The sequence below is a fragment of the Populus alba genome, chromosome 12 (genome assembly GCF_005239225.2).
Source record: "Populus alba chromosome 12, ASM523922v2, whole genome shotgun sequence".
NCBI classification, from domain to species: Eukaryota; Viridiplantae; Streptophyta; class Magnoliopsida; order Malpighiales; family Salicaceae; genus Populus; species Populus alba.
In genome coordinates, this window is record NC_133295.1 from 12746254 (window position 1) to 12758594 (window position 12341).

At 35.7% G+C, this 12341-nt stretch overlaps 1 protein-coding gene and 1 long non-coding RNA gene across 2 annotated transcripts; both read right to left on the reverse strand.

The window, feature by feature from the left end:
* Positions 1–1321: 1321 nt before the first annotated feature.
* Positions 1322–8508, reverse strand: LOC118044865 (ribonuclease TUDOR 1). Its single transcript, XM_035053341.2, has 17 exons — positions 8347–8508; positions 7662–7836; positions 7389–7463; positions 7177–7290; positions 6985–7089; positions 6075–6281; positions 5740–5949; positions 5556–5663; positions 4584–4754; positions 4302–4499; positions 3874–4224; positions 3558–3788; positions 3288–3476; positions 3075–3152; positions 2795–2989; positions 2192–2569; positions 1322–1807 (listed from the first exon to the last, which is right to left on the reverse strand). The coding sequence occupies exons 2-17, from the start codon at positions 7818–7820 to the stop codon at positions 1619–1621; spliced, it is 2958 nt and encodes a 985-aa protein (XP_034909232.1). The 5' UTR covers positions 7821–7836; positions 8347–8508; the 3' UTR covers positions 1322–1618.
* A 1563-nt stretch (positions 8509–10071) lies between these two features.
* Positions 10072–11741, reverse strand: LOC118044678 (uncharacterized). Its single transcript, XR_004686833.2, has 3 exons — positions 10861–11741; positions 10422–10701; positions 10072–10310 (listed from the first exon to the last, which is right to left on the reverse strand). It is a non-coding gene; the product is annotated as an uncharacterized lncRNA (long non-coding RNA).
* Between the last annotated feature and the right edge of the window lie 600 nt (positions 11742–12341).

Sequence of the window (12341 nt, forward strand, 5' to 3'; positions counted from 1 at the left end):
TAGAAGTATTTTTTTCAATTTAATTCATTAATTTACAATTTTTTATATGTTTTGTTTTCAATTCAATCCCATTCTTTTAAATTTATTATTTTATTTTTATTCTTTTTTTATTTCTATTCTCATTCTTTTAATTTCTCATTCATTTTCATTCTTCTTATAGATGTTTTTTTTTCAATTTAGTTTTCAATTCTAATTGTATATATGATTATTTTTTATTCTATCCTTCTACTTTTGATTTTATTTTCTTGATTTTTTTTATAAAAAGATTTATAGTTTTTAATTTTATCCTTCAAATCAAAATTATAATTTTTTTCAATAGTAATAATATATTTTTTCAAGTTTGGTTTTTTTTTCTTTTTCTTTTTTTTGTTTCCTTGTTGGTTTTTAATTTTATAAATCAAGATTATAATTTTTTTAATTGCAATAATAATAATAATAGTTATAGTTTTTAATTTTTATCATTCAAGTTAAATTTATGATTTTGTTTCCAATATTAGTAACTATATTTCATAATATAATTTTTTTTATATATTTTATTAGAACCTCGTGCCATATAAAATCTAAAATTAAAAAATTTATGTTCTTACTGGGTGTATATAGCATTAAAAAAATAATTCCCGCACTCTTGATTAAATAAAAAAAATTAAAATATCGCCATGGGCAAACCGCAAAAGAACTAGTAAATCTAGTGCCTGGCTGAGTCCCAAGCTAAATCCAATCCAACTTTTCAAAAGATTGATTTAAGCCCAGACAAAATGCTGAAACCTAGATTCACATCAAATAATTTGACATCTCCATGAGCAGGCGCCCCAAATAGGGACACCATGCTGAGACGCAGCAAATGTTGATCAGAATATGGGCTTTTCACAAAACATGCCGTGGGTAGTTAATTTCTCTCTTAAATAAAAAATTTATCATGGAATATTTTTATCATCCAGTATGCAGCATCCAAAAAACTAGGCTTCAAGTAGCAAGAACAAAAGGGATTCCATGAAAAACAAGACAAGGATGAATGCAGAACTACTCAATAAACTGGAGAATTTACCAGCTAAGTGTATTACAGTGATTCCATACACTTGAACTAGAGGCTTCACGGAAATGGAAGAATGCATACCTTCACAGCTTCTTCCTGATATCACATATAGGCACCCATTCAGTCACAAAAATGGAACGGTGCCAACATCGGTGAGGAATTAGGTTAAGAGGACACGCTTGATGAATCCGGCAATGATTCATATAACACTCTACAAGGTCCGCCTGGCTGACGAATGCATAAAATGCTTGAGCAATACTAAGTGCAAAAACTTTAGTGATAATAACAAGTCCAAAAGAAAACACTACTTATACATTATCAATTTCGTTGAAAAACTGTTTACAATGTTGCGCATTAGGACGGAGTGTAGTTCACCTTATTAAGACATGTAAAAAAAATTGTTTCCTCTGCTACAACGAAAATTTTGGAACAAATAAAAAGAAAAGGAAGACAAAACTTGAGTTCGAGTTGAAACATCTCTGCATTCTCTTCTACACCAGATAAAACAAGCCTACAAACTAAAAACTCATCTTAGGCCAGTTGGGTTCTTTTGATCTTAATTTACCTGAAGTAAACAAGTTAAAATCATCGACGGCCACCGGCCTTCTTTGCAGGAAGGACCACATCCTCGTCGTCTGACTCGATATCTCCATGCACCCACAGACCACGCCTATCAGCCCTGGCTTCATCCTGGAATTTTTCCAAATTATCTAGGGCTACCTTTCTTTCCGTAGAGTCCCACTTCTTCCTCTTTTCTATCCTGGCAAGCCCTTCCTGAAATACCCATGAAGTAAACTTAGCCAACAGAAAAGTTGAGAAAACAGAAAAAGGACTAAATTCTTGTCAAGTTTCTTAATGCATGTTTTGCTGTCAACAATATATTTTATGCTTTTTCAACAACCGGATGAATGAAACTAACTAAAATACTACCAAGCTATTCGTATTTCATGCTCAAAGCCTCAAACATTCCCTTTATGATACAGAATAATGTCAGTCATGGAAACTTCAGTAACCAATAATAACGGAGATTCATCCAAGGTGATTAATTTTCCGTAAGTGTAAGGGAACCTGTGCTCCCAAAACACAAGGCCTGCTTTTCTCATCTGGTTTAACATTAAAGCAATCATCCTCAAAGAACATGAAAAGCATTACTCATACCTGAACTAAAGAAGCATTTAAGCTAATTTCTGAATCAACAGCAACCAGAGTCACAATAAGAACTGGTCCGGTTCCCTGGCCTTTAACTTTCCCTGCAGAAGTATCCCTTTCTTCTACCTTTGCCCTAAATTCTTTTGAACTGTTTAATGTGCTATCACTAAAATACTGGGCTGCTTCTGGACCACAATCCTCCTCCAAGCTTGGAACCTTAATGTACGCTAAGCTGCACAACTGAGCAAGACCAGATGCCGCTGACACTGATGGATCAAGAGGCCGTAAATGACTGTATGGAACCTCCTCTTGATTCCCATAATCAATGTAGAACACCTCAAACTTGTCCTTGGGTGATTCAACAGCTCCACGAGGTGCATTCACAATCTTCACAAGTCAAAACAGGAAAGTTTAGCTAAATAACAAGCATAGCAATGATACGGAGCCAACAGTCTTAACAGCAAAGATAAAGAAAAAAGAAGGCAAGTGGTGAAAGAATAATATCTACAGAACAGGAGAAAGGAAAATTATATTGATGAAACCAAACTGTGAAGGTTAAGATTTAAGCTTTGAGTGGATGAAGATTAAACTAATTAGGAGGCTAATTCTCACCATTGCTCGGTTCCATGAATTATCTGCGCTAAACTGAGCAAGCACAATGTCACCCCTCTTGGGGTTAAAAGCACCAATTACAGGAGCTTCTTGGAGACTGAGGGATGCAAGTTGCTGCTGAATAGAGGCTATTTTCTGGTCCCCAACTGTCTGGACATAGAACCTACCACCATCCAAGACTTCTGTAACCACTACCTGAAAATAGATATTAAGTAGAAAAAAATTAGAAGCTGTTTTCTAAAATATGACAAAAAGTTTCATCCAATCACATGTCCACCACCTTGAGCACTTCTTTCTGTTTGCTTTCAACAGCTGGACCATTATTGACTTCCTCTCCTTCAACATATTTCTCCCAAATCTGTAAGGATTTTCAGTTTTTTTTTATCAAAAGTGTAAAGATTATCAAGAAAAGAACAGCAGAGTATAGTGCATACTTCATGCATTTTTCAATGCAATCATCAAAAGATCAATAAGACATGATAATACAACTTGCCTTCAGTTTCTGCCTCTTGGCAGATTGCTCAGCCTGTTCAAGAAGGTGAGCCTCAGGGATCCTATCAGTGCCAAAGGAAGTTTGGAACTTTGCAAGGCCAGCCTCAAGAAGAGTCACTCCCATGTTAGTCCTCGACTCCCATAGCGATCCCAAGAAAGTTCCAGTTCTATCAACAGTTTCCACTTCAATCTGTGTGAAGGTATATTTATCAAAAACAAGGAAAGCAATCAAATGGCAAAGTAACAGCATTGGAGAGGGTAAAAACACTACCTCAACATCTCGCTGCATTATCTTTCGTCTCATGAGTGCAATTGCTTCTTCTGAGTAGGGCTCATCACGACCAGGGCATCTAATGCCAGAGAATGAAAAGGCAATGCTACATGTTTCCTTGGGGATTAGTAGTTTAAAACGATGACCACTAAGGACATATTCGACAACAGCAGAGATCCTCCTATTCTTGTGCATGTGTGGCAAGAATTCCCTTGCTTTCTTGGACGATGCCTATAAGAAGCACATAAAGTTTATATTTTGGACCATGCAAGCAAACAAAAGAGACTGGCTCTAGCACAATTTTTATATTTCAAACCGTGGTAAGGTCTGTAATATGTGAGACTGGAGGGTCCTTTGCAGAATGGATCCCTTTCTTTCCAGCAATAGCTCGTGATTCAGCAGCAAGAAGGGCATCATAGAAGTTTGATCTTTCCTCAAAATCTCTATGACGAATCACAGTGCCAAAGCCACGAGAAACAACCAGCTCAGCAACATTAATCCCTGGTTGCTGGCCAGCAGCAGTGGATGGAACTGTCAAGGCTTCATCACTTTTAGAGTGAGACAACAGAAAGATGGATCCAAAATCCATAACTCTTGCATCTCCAGGAACAGGGGCAGCTGTAGGTCCATCTGTCATCTTCCTAGAATATTCCATTCTCACATTCACCTGAATAACAAATGATCATTATAAGGACTGAAATTCTTTTAATCACTGGAATGAAAAGGTAGGTGTAACTTCCATACTTGTCGGCCAATAAGACGTGTCCTCAGAAACTCCTTAGCATCACGGGCATAAGGAGCAGGTTTTTCATCTCTGCGAGGATTACCCATTTTTGGACACCTAATGCTTGAAAGATTGACACGTCTCTCTGCCAATGGACTGCCATAAGGCACGGAATCATCGGCCACAATAACACAATCACCACTTACAACCTCCACCACCTAACAAAAACATAAATGTAGCTGAGAAGAAATCTCTACAAAATTAGAGGGATTGGAACTAAGAAGTAACAGACCAACTGCTACCTTTCCTGTAAAATTCTGGTCGTGAATTGCTTTTGAATTTGTTGCAGGGGGTACATAATTAGTCCACATCCTCAAGCGGCTTTTCTTGGCTTGAAGCTCTGCAGTCTTCAGCTGCCGTTTAGCATCTTCTTCCATCATGTTGGCACTCCATTCAACAAATTTTGCCAAACCCTGCATTAGGATAGGAGGTAGAGGGAGATTCAGAATACCCATATATCTGGAAGTACACTGAAAATACTATAAGAAGTAGGAAAGCATCAAACATGAAAAGACATTCTTAGAAATTGAGTATTGGAAGCTGCATCGTGGAGCTAAGAAGGTTGTCCCAAGCCAGAAGTCAGCATGCAAAGGCGGCAATTTAGCTGAAAAGAAAGGAGTCTAAGTGGGGAATATGCAAACCATTTCCACCATACCCATTTTAATTTTCCAATCAAGCATTTAAAAATTCATAAGCAACCATTAACTTGCATCTAGCACATGAGAAATGCACCTTAAATCATTCCCATGCAACAGAAAACCCAAAGCACATAGGCTGGCATTTCTTTTAAGGTAATAGAAACTACTAACAACAGCTCAAGATATGCAAACTCTACAGGAATCTAACTAGAGCACAAACTACATCTTTCTTTCTTTATCAATACATGCAAGAGTTTATTTTTACCCTATGCCCTTCCTCTATTTCAGAATGGTAGACCCCTCCACGCTCTATTTCACAATGATAGACCCCTGCACCCTGCTCAGCAAATATCAACCCTAGAACCTATTCAAGATCCCTCAACCTTTCATATCTAGCACTTGACCCAATGCCTCGAGGCTGAATTCAGGAGTGGATATGTACAATTATGCATTAGATGACTGAAAGGGCTAAGGCAAACAGCAAGATGATATGAGGCAACTCTTTCATCAGTTATTTCATGAAGATTAATTAGTATCAATGACTAAGATAATGAAGCAACACAATTCAGCACATACATTTTCCACAAGCTCTAGTGCCAGGTCCTTTGGAGATTCCCCATCGGGATAATATACTGATCCAATCAAATTGCTGAACTTGTCAACACCTTCCAGAACAATGCGAACCTATAAATCCAAATAGAGTTTAGTCCATGTTTAAAAAACAGGACACAAAATTACAGCTAAAAACTTATTTACTTACATCCCTATTCAAAGTACGGAGCTCCGTAAAATATTTGGCTTCCATCCCAAATGGGTCAGGAGCAACTTCTGGGGGTGTTGTTGAGGCTGCAAGTCTTTGTGCAGATGTTAAAGGAGCAAGAGCTCCAGAAGCATCACCATTTGTTTCATTAGAGATTGTTTCTGTTTCAGCAACAGTTTCGACTGCAGCTCTTTTACCCATTGACGGGGCCTGATTTAACAAGTTTTAAATGTTAGGTATTTAATGAGTACTCTCTGACAACAGCAAACTAGACTGACAGGAAAGCTACAACTCAACATGTAGGAAAAATGCAAAACAGAGTGCAACAACCATACCTGGATTCCGGCAACAAACACTTGGACAAATTGAAAGTCTGGAAGCAAGTAGACACGGACAGTGCTACCATCACGAACCTGCTCCACAATGCCTTGCATGGGTCTTCCCTTATTTTTAGCTAGCAGATCCATGGCATCCAAGTTACTAGGATCACCGATGGCAGAGGGGGGTAGATTTCTGATGGATGCCTCTGAGGCTCCTGGTGCCTAGGATCAGAAATACAAGGTGAAAAGTCCCATAAACTTGCATTATGAAAACATGATTGAAATTCCTAAAGCAACCAATTCTCAAATTTCTATATGATTTCTTTGAAATGGGAGTTTTTACAATTAGTGCACAGTGGGTGCAGTGTTTACAGGACAGGCGGGGTGTAACAATTATCACCAAATAATTATTGAAGGTGCTACAGATGCTGTATTTCTTTTTCTTGAGCTCACAAACATGCCCAGCTCAGCAACTTCAAAGAAATCATGCCATTAAATAATTGAATCTTAACCAATCAGATTATCTGAACAGTAACTGATTCCAAGTCACATTAAACAATGAGTAAAGCATATCTGCAGAATGAAATTTCAATTTTCACTATTTGAACTCCAGTGGCAGAAAAATTCAAAACGCTGACAAGTATCAAGTAAGCATGATGTATCCAAATGAAATTCTAAATGATCAGAACAGAGCCATTCAGCTGCAACCAAAGAGGTAAAAAACTGCCCATTGTGAATTTTTCAACTGGTAAGCAGTAAACATGTGAAATCATCATTAAATAGCCTCTAATCATAGCTACTTAATAACGCTGAAATTGTTTCATTACGGTAATGACATGTGTTCTGTGCTACTAATGAGTCAGAAAACAAAAACCATGAACCAGAAACTGAAATTTGTAATGGGTGGGTGGGTGGGGGAGCTCACCTTACTCCATCGGCCAAGACCCTCCTGTTTAGCTTGTTCTTCAAGGCGTAGGAGGTCAGCAAGAAAAGGACTAGCTTCACCTTTTTGCTGACCCTGCTCCCTGACCTGCATATGACAGATTCAGTAAGCTCCCGCACAAAAATTAGTTCAAAATCATATCAAGGTAACATGTCAAAACAAAAACGATTTCACCTTTGCCCAGCCTTCAGCAACAACCAGCAATGCAACATTTTTGTCACCAAGGAACACAGAGCCAAATTCTCTTCCGATGGATGGGACAGCATAATCTACCTTGAAAGTCACTTCCTGTGAAAACAAAAGGAAGTTAAGCCACGCTATCATCCTGATTAACCAAACAATAATAATAATCCATCAAACAGATGACATATTTCAACAGCATTCACCTTTCCTATGCAGAGGTTTCGCAAATACTCTCTACTCATCCAGGCAAACGGCTCATCAACACCACCTCTACGAGCCTAACAATCCCAAAAAAAAAAAAAAAAAAACAAATTCACAAAATTAAACTTCAAAAAATAGCACAAAGAATCTAATTTCCCACTCATAAAAACAACTTATGTAATTAACTCCAAAATACGGCATTACAGTCATAAAACCTCCCGTGCACAATCCTTCTAATTATTCTATTCAAATATCATGAAAAGCACGAGCTTTACCAATCTGGGGGCAATGAGAGAGGACAGAGTGATAGTCTTTTCCGGTGGAGGGCCAGGCCTATTGCTTGTCACGGCCATTATCACCAAGCTATCTCCTGAAGGAACTGCTTTCACTCTCCCTCTGTACCATCCTGTAGCCCCAGCTGTCGACGTAGCCATTCTCAACAGCTAAGATCTGCATATTACAACAACAAACAATGTAAAAAACAATCAAATAATGTTTTTTTTCTTAAAAAAGAAAATTATTCTATCCATAACTCCCATTACTTCCGTCCACAAATCATAAAAATTCAAAATTTAGCTCAACATTAATTAATCAATTAACATGATCAAGCACTAAATATCTTCTTTAAAAAGAGAATTAAAAAAAAATAGCTCATTCTTAATCGCCGCAATCAATCACTTAAATTATCAATATTTTTTTATTTATTAAAAAACAATCATAACAACATGCACTGATCAACAAAGAATTGTTTTTTAAAAAATAAAAAAACGTAACTAAAAAACAACAGATCCGTTACATTGAATTCATCAAAACTAAAAAAATTTACACAAATCATCAATCCCTTCATAGTAACTCGATCTGTAATTCGATTTCAAAATAAATTAATTAATCACGGAAACCGCAAATTATAAGAAAAATCGATGAATTGATTAACCATTAAGATCTTTCTATGGTAATTACCTCGATCTCAGTGTATATTATTAAGAGAAAAATGTTGTTTTTATTTAAAGAGGAAAAAAAAAAAAAAACAGATCCAGAGAGGGAGAGAGAAATGTTTTAGCTAGAGAAAAGAGCAGAGGGAAGGGGAGAAAGAGCCAAATATGAAATATGAAAGAGAGGAAGAGGGAAGGGAAGAGGAAGTTAGCAGTTATAATATCCTTGTTTTTAGTTGTAATTACCATAAATGCCCTTGGAGAGATTGAATTTGAGTATAAAATACGAAAAAGAAAATCTCTTGAAAGTTGGGATTGGATTCCGTGTGCTTTTTTATTTCTAATTTAATGCTTTTGGCTAATCTGTTTTGGACACTGGATGACGTGGTGACATTTACGGGCCCACCTTATTTAAGCTTGAAAATGGGGTTTTGTAAGACCTTGCCTATTTTAAAGGATCATGCTGCTGGTTTTCTACCTTAGATTTTGTACCTGCGTTTTTTCGTTTGAAAGTGTCTTTTGAAAAATTAAAAAAGAAATATTTTAATTTTTTTTTATCATTTTAATATATTAATATTAAAAATAATTTTTTACAAAAATATTTAAATATTAACAAAATTTTAATCACATCATAATAATAAATTAATCATTTAAAACATGTTTGGGGTGTGATTGCAGTTATTTTTTAAAATGTGTTTTACTTCAAAATATATCATAATAATATATTTTTTATTTTTTACAAATTATATTTTATATCAATATATTAAAATGATTTAAAAATATCAAAATAATATTAATTTAAAATAAAAAAATATAAATTTTTTAAAAAAACTTTTAATACATAAAGAAAAATAAAACCTTAATATTCTCTGAAACTTAAGTCATGTGATTTAGTTCATGAAGTGATTTAAAAACTATTAACTTTTCTGATTTTCAAAGTCAGAAAAATTAAAAAAAAAAAAAAATTGATACCAAAGAATCAAAGATAGGATCCTAGTAGCATGCACAAGTTAAGCATCTACTAGCCTTCCTTGTACTGTCACTTTCAGCTATAAATAGGTGACGTGGCAGGGGAGAGAAGAGTCACTGCACACTAGCATCACGCATCTAGCATGTTTGTCAGAGACCAGGATCTAATCCAACTGCCTTTCTTTCCGCTCTAGTAAACTCACCACTCACCACTGTAAGAACCCCATGTCTGTTTTCGTTTTCTTTTACCACAAATATACATTGCATGTCTTTGCGTCCTAGTATTAAAAATTAAAATAAATATAAAAAATAATATATTTTTCAATAAAAAAATATTTTAAAAAATACTTGACACCGTAATGCTTTTATAAATACTATTAAAAAAATTTAATGTAAATAATTTTTTTGGGAGTTGAAATGATCAAGAATTAGAATATGTTTGGGAGTTTAGTTGTGATTGTTTTTTAAAGTATTTTTTATATTAAAATAATATTTTTTTATTTAAAAAAAAATTATTTTTAATAGTAATACATCAAAATAATCTAAAATATATTAAAAAATTTTAAATTTTTTAAAACCAAGGATTCTTCTCTGTAGGCTTCTTTGCCAGAAGTTCTGCTGTTTCACTTCCAGAAACCTAACGAAAATACTTTTCTTTTTATATGCAGTTTTCCAAGAAAAGGATGAATTTAAAACAGAAAAGATGCAATCTCTAACCACTTTTATTATTTTTACGTTTTTTATAAAACCTTTCTACTTCATCCACTGCAGTTTCATTGCCCTCCCACAATAATAAGATCTTGATTGATTAAAAAACTTGATTAAATAATAAGATATGATTGGTACTTCATCACTGCCACACAACAATAATGTCAGGATACAAAAGATCTTGATTAAAAAACTTTCAGTGATGATAAATGTTGGTGGATCTGGTATACCGTCATTTGGCCCAAGATTATCGATAGGTGGGTGTTGCTTATGGTGATCGGTGACTGATTGGGACGCCATTGCTAATGCTAGAGCCTGCGCGTGAGGAACAGATACAAATAACCAATTGGTCCATTAACGATGTTTAATGATGTAACTTTCAATCACCATAAAGCTGTAAATGTGCAAAATAATCAAGGAGCTTACAATGTGTTCATGGCTAGGACGAGCGTAGATGCCGGTGGCGATGGTGGTTCTTCTCCGAGTACCCTCTGAGGGTGGGCTGGCTGTACTTTTAAAGCCAGTTGGAACAGCAATTGCTCAGGTTGAATCTTGCCACCATTCTCCAGATTGAGCAATGTTCTCAGCATTGATCTTAACGACTGTTACTGGCCTCTGCTACGACTTCTGATGCATTGCAGAGCTTACCAAAGGCCCATGGAAGGACTGCACGGCAGCCATTTGCTTTGTCATGCCATGGACCAACCTTTTATACAATCACGGCAAATTATAGAGCCCCTTAGGTCTCTATTTATCATAGAGATGGCCAGATTCCAGATTTAACATATAAAGTTTCCTTTTTCAAAGAGAACTGCAAAGATTAACTCCATTTTTAAATCATATGGTAGAATAGTAGATAGCATACCTGCACATAATCAACCGCTGGAATCACGCGTTCATGGCGCAATTCAGTTGGCCATTGGTCTTGAGCTTCTTCATAAATGTCATCTTGTCTGGTGCGTTGCCACTCATCAAAGTGAGCCAACATCTCAACGTCCGTCCATGGTGAAATTTAAGATACCTTGAACAGAGTCGACGGTGTTTCTCTCACCGTCGTGGTCTTTACCCACAGGAGAAAGGAAGAGAGGCGAAGCCAAGGGGCACGAAAGCAAGTGTCAAGTGTAGGTCTCCCATTCTTCCCCTGAAACCGGGGCTTGCCCTGGAATGCAGTGAGGGGCCCGGAGCTACTGAATTATTTCATAACCCGGGGAGAAGAACAGGACTCCAAATCCTAGCAGAAGCAGAAAAAGAGGAGTGATTGTGGTCTTCGATTCGAATTCGAATTCGAATTCGATTTCGGTCTTAGTCTCAGTTCAATTTAAAAGGAACCACGTTCACGCCCTTAGATATGAGAACATGAACAACCTGGCATCCACATCCCAGTGAAGTTCAACTTTATGATCTGCAATAACTCAATCTCAGAATTGCCAGTCAGTAAATTCAACAGAAAGCAGCTTATCTCGTATGAATTTCATGATCTGCTTATGGCCGGTGTTATCTGTCTTTGATTTTCCTTTTCTTTTATGCCCCTGGATTCAGTAATGCGATATTTATGATGAGGAAATAGGTGCGCTAACCTCCATTCCAGCAGTAAGCCTTTTAATGTCAACAGAAAATGGATCATCAAGGGGAACATCTCCTTGATGAGAGATCACCAGGATCCTTTCCTCGAATGGCATCCAGAACAAGTGCACAGTCTGCAGCATTTCTGCTCCGAGCTTATCCTGCAGAACAAGTGCACAGGGCTTACATTGATAACGTTATAATATAAGAAAAAGAGGGGGGCATTTATGTAAAAAGGTGATGGACATGCTCGTTTGTTGTATATGACTTTGGAAGTGCAGGTCTAAACATTCTGACCCTATCTTCATTATTGATATTAAATATCATAGTTATTAAAAAGGTGATGGACATGCTTACACGTGGTGTTCGTGTTTGTGAGATTTTTATATTTTAACAGATTTTTAAAGTGTATTTTATTTAAAAAATATTAAATTAGTGATTTTTTTTTTTATGATTTTCATGTCCTGATTTTAAAAATTAAAAAATTACTTTGAAAATTACCTTACATAAAATTTATATATATATATATATATATATATATATATATATATATAATGTTGTTAAACATTTTGATTGTATATTTGATATTAGATAAGTTGATTCAATGACAACTTATTTGGATAGGTTAGGTTTTATTTTGAGCTGTTTTGGATAATGATTTATATATTTTTTTGTATTGTGTTTTCACATGTATGTAAATGCATTTTAAAAATGATTTTGATATAAAAAGAATTAAATTGATAATTTTTAGTTTTTTGTGATTTAAATATCCTAATATAAAAA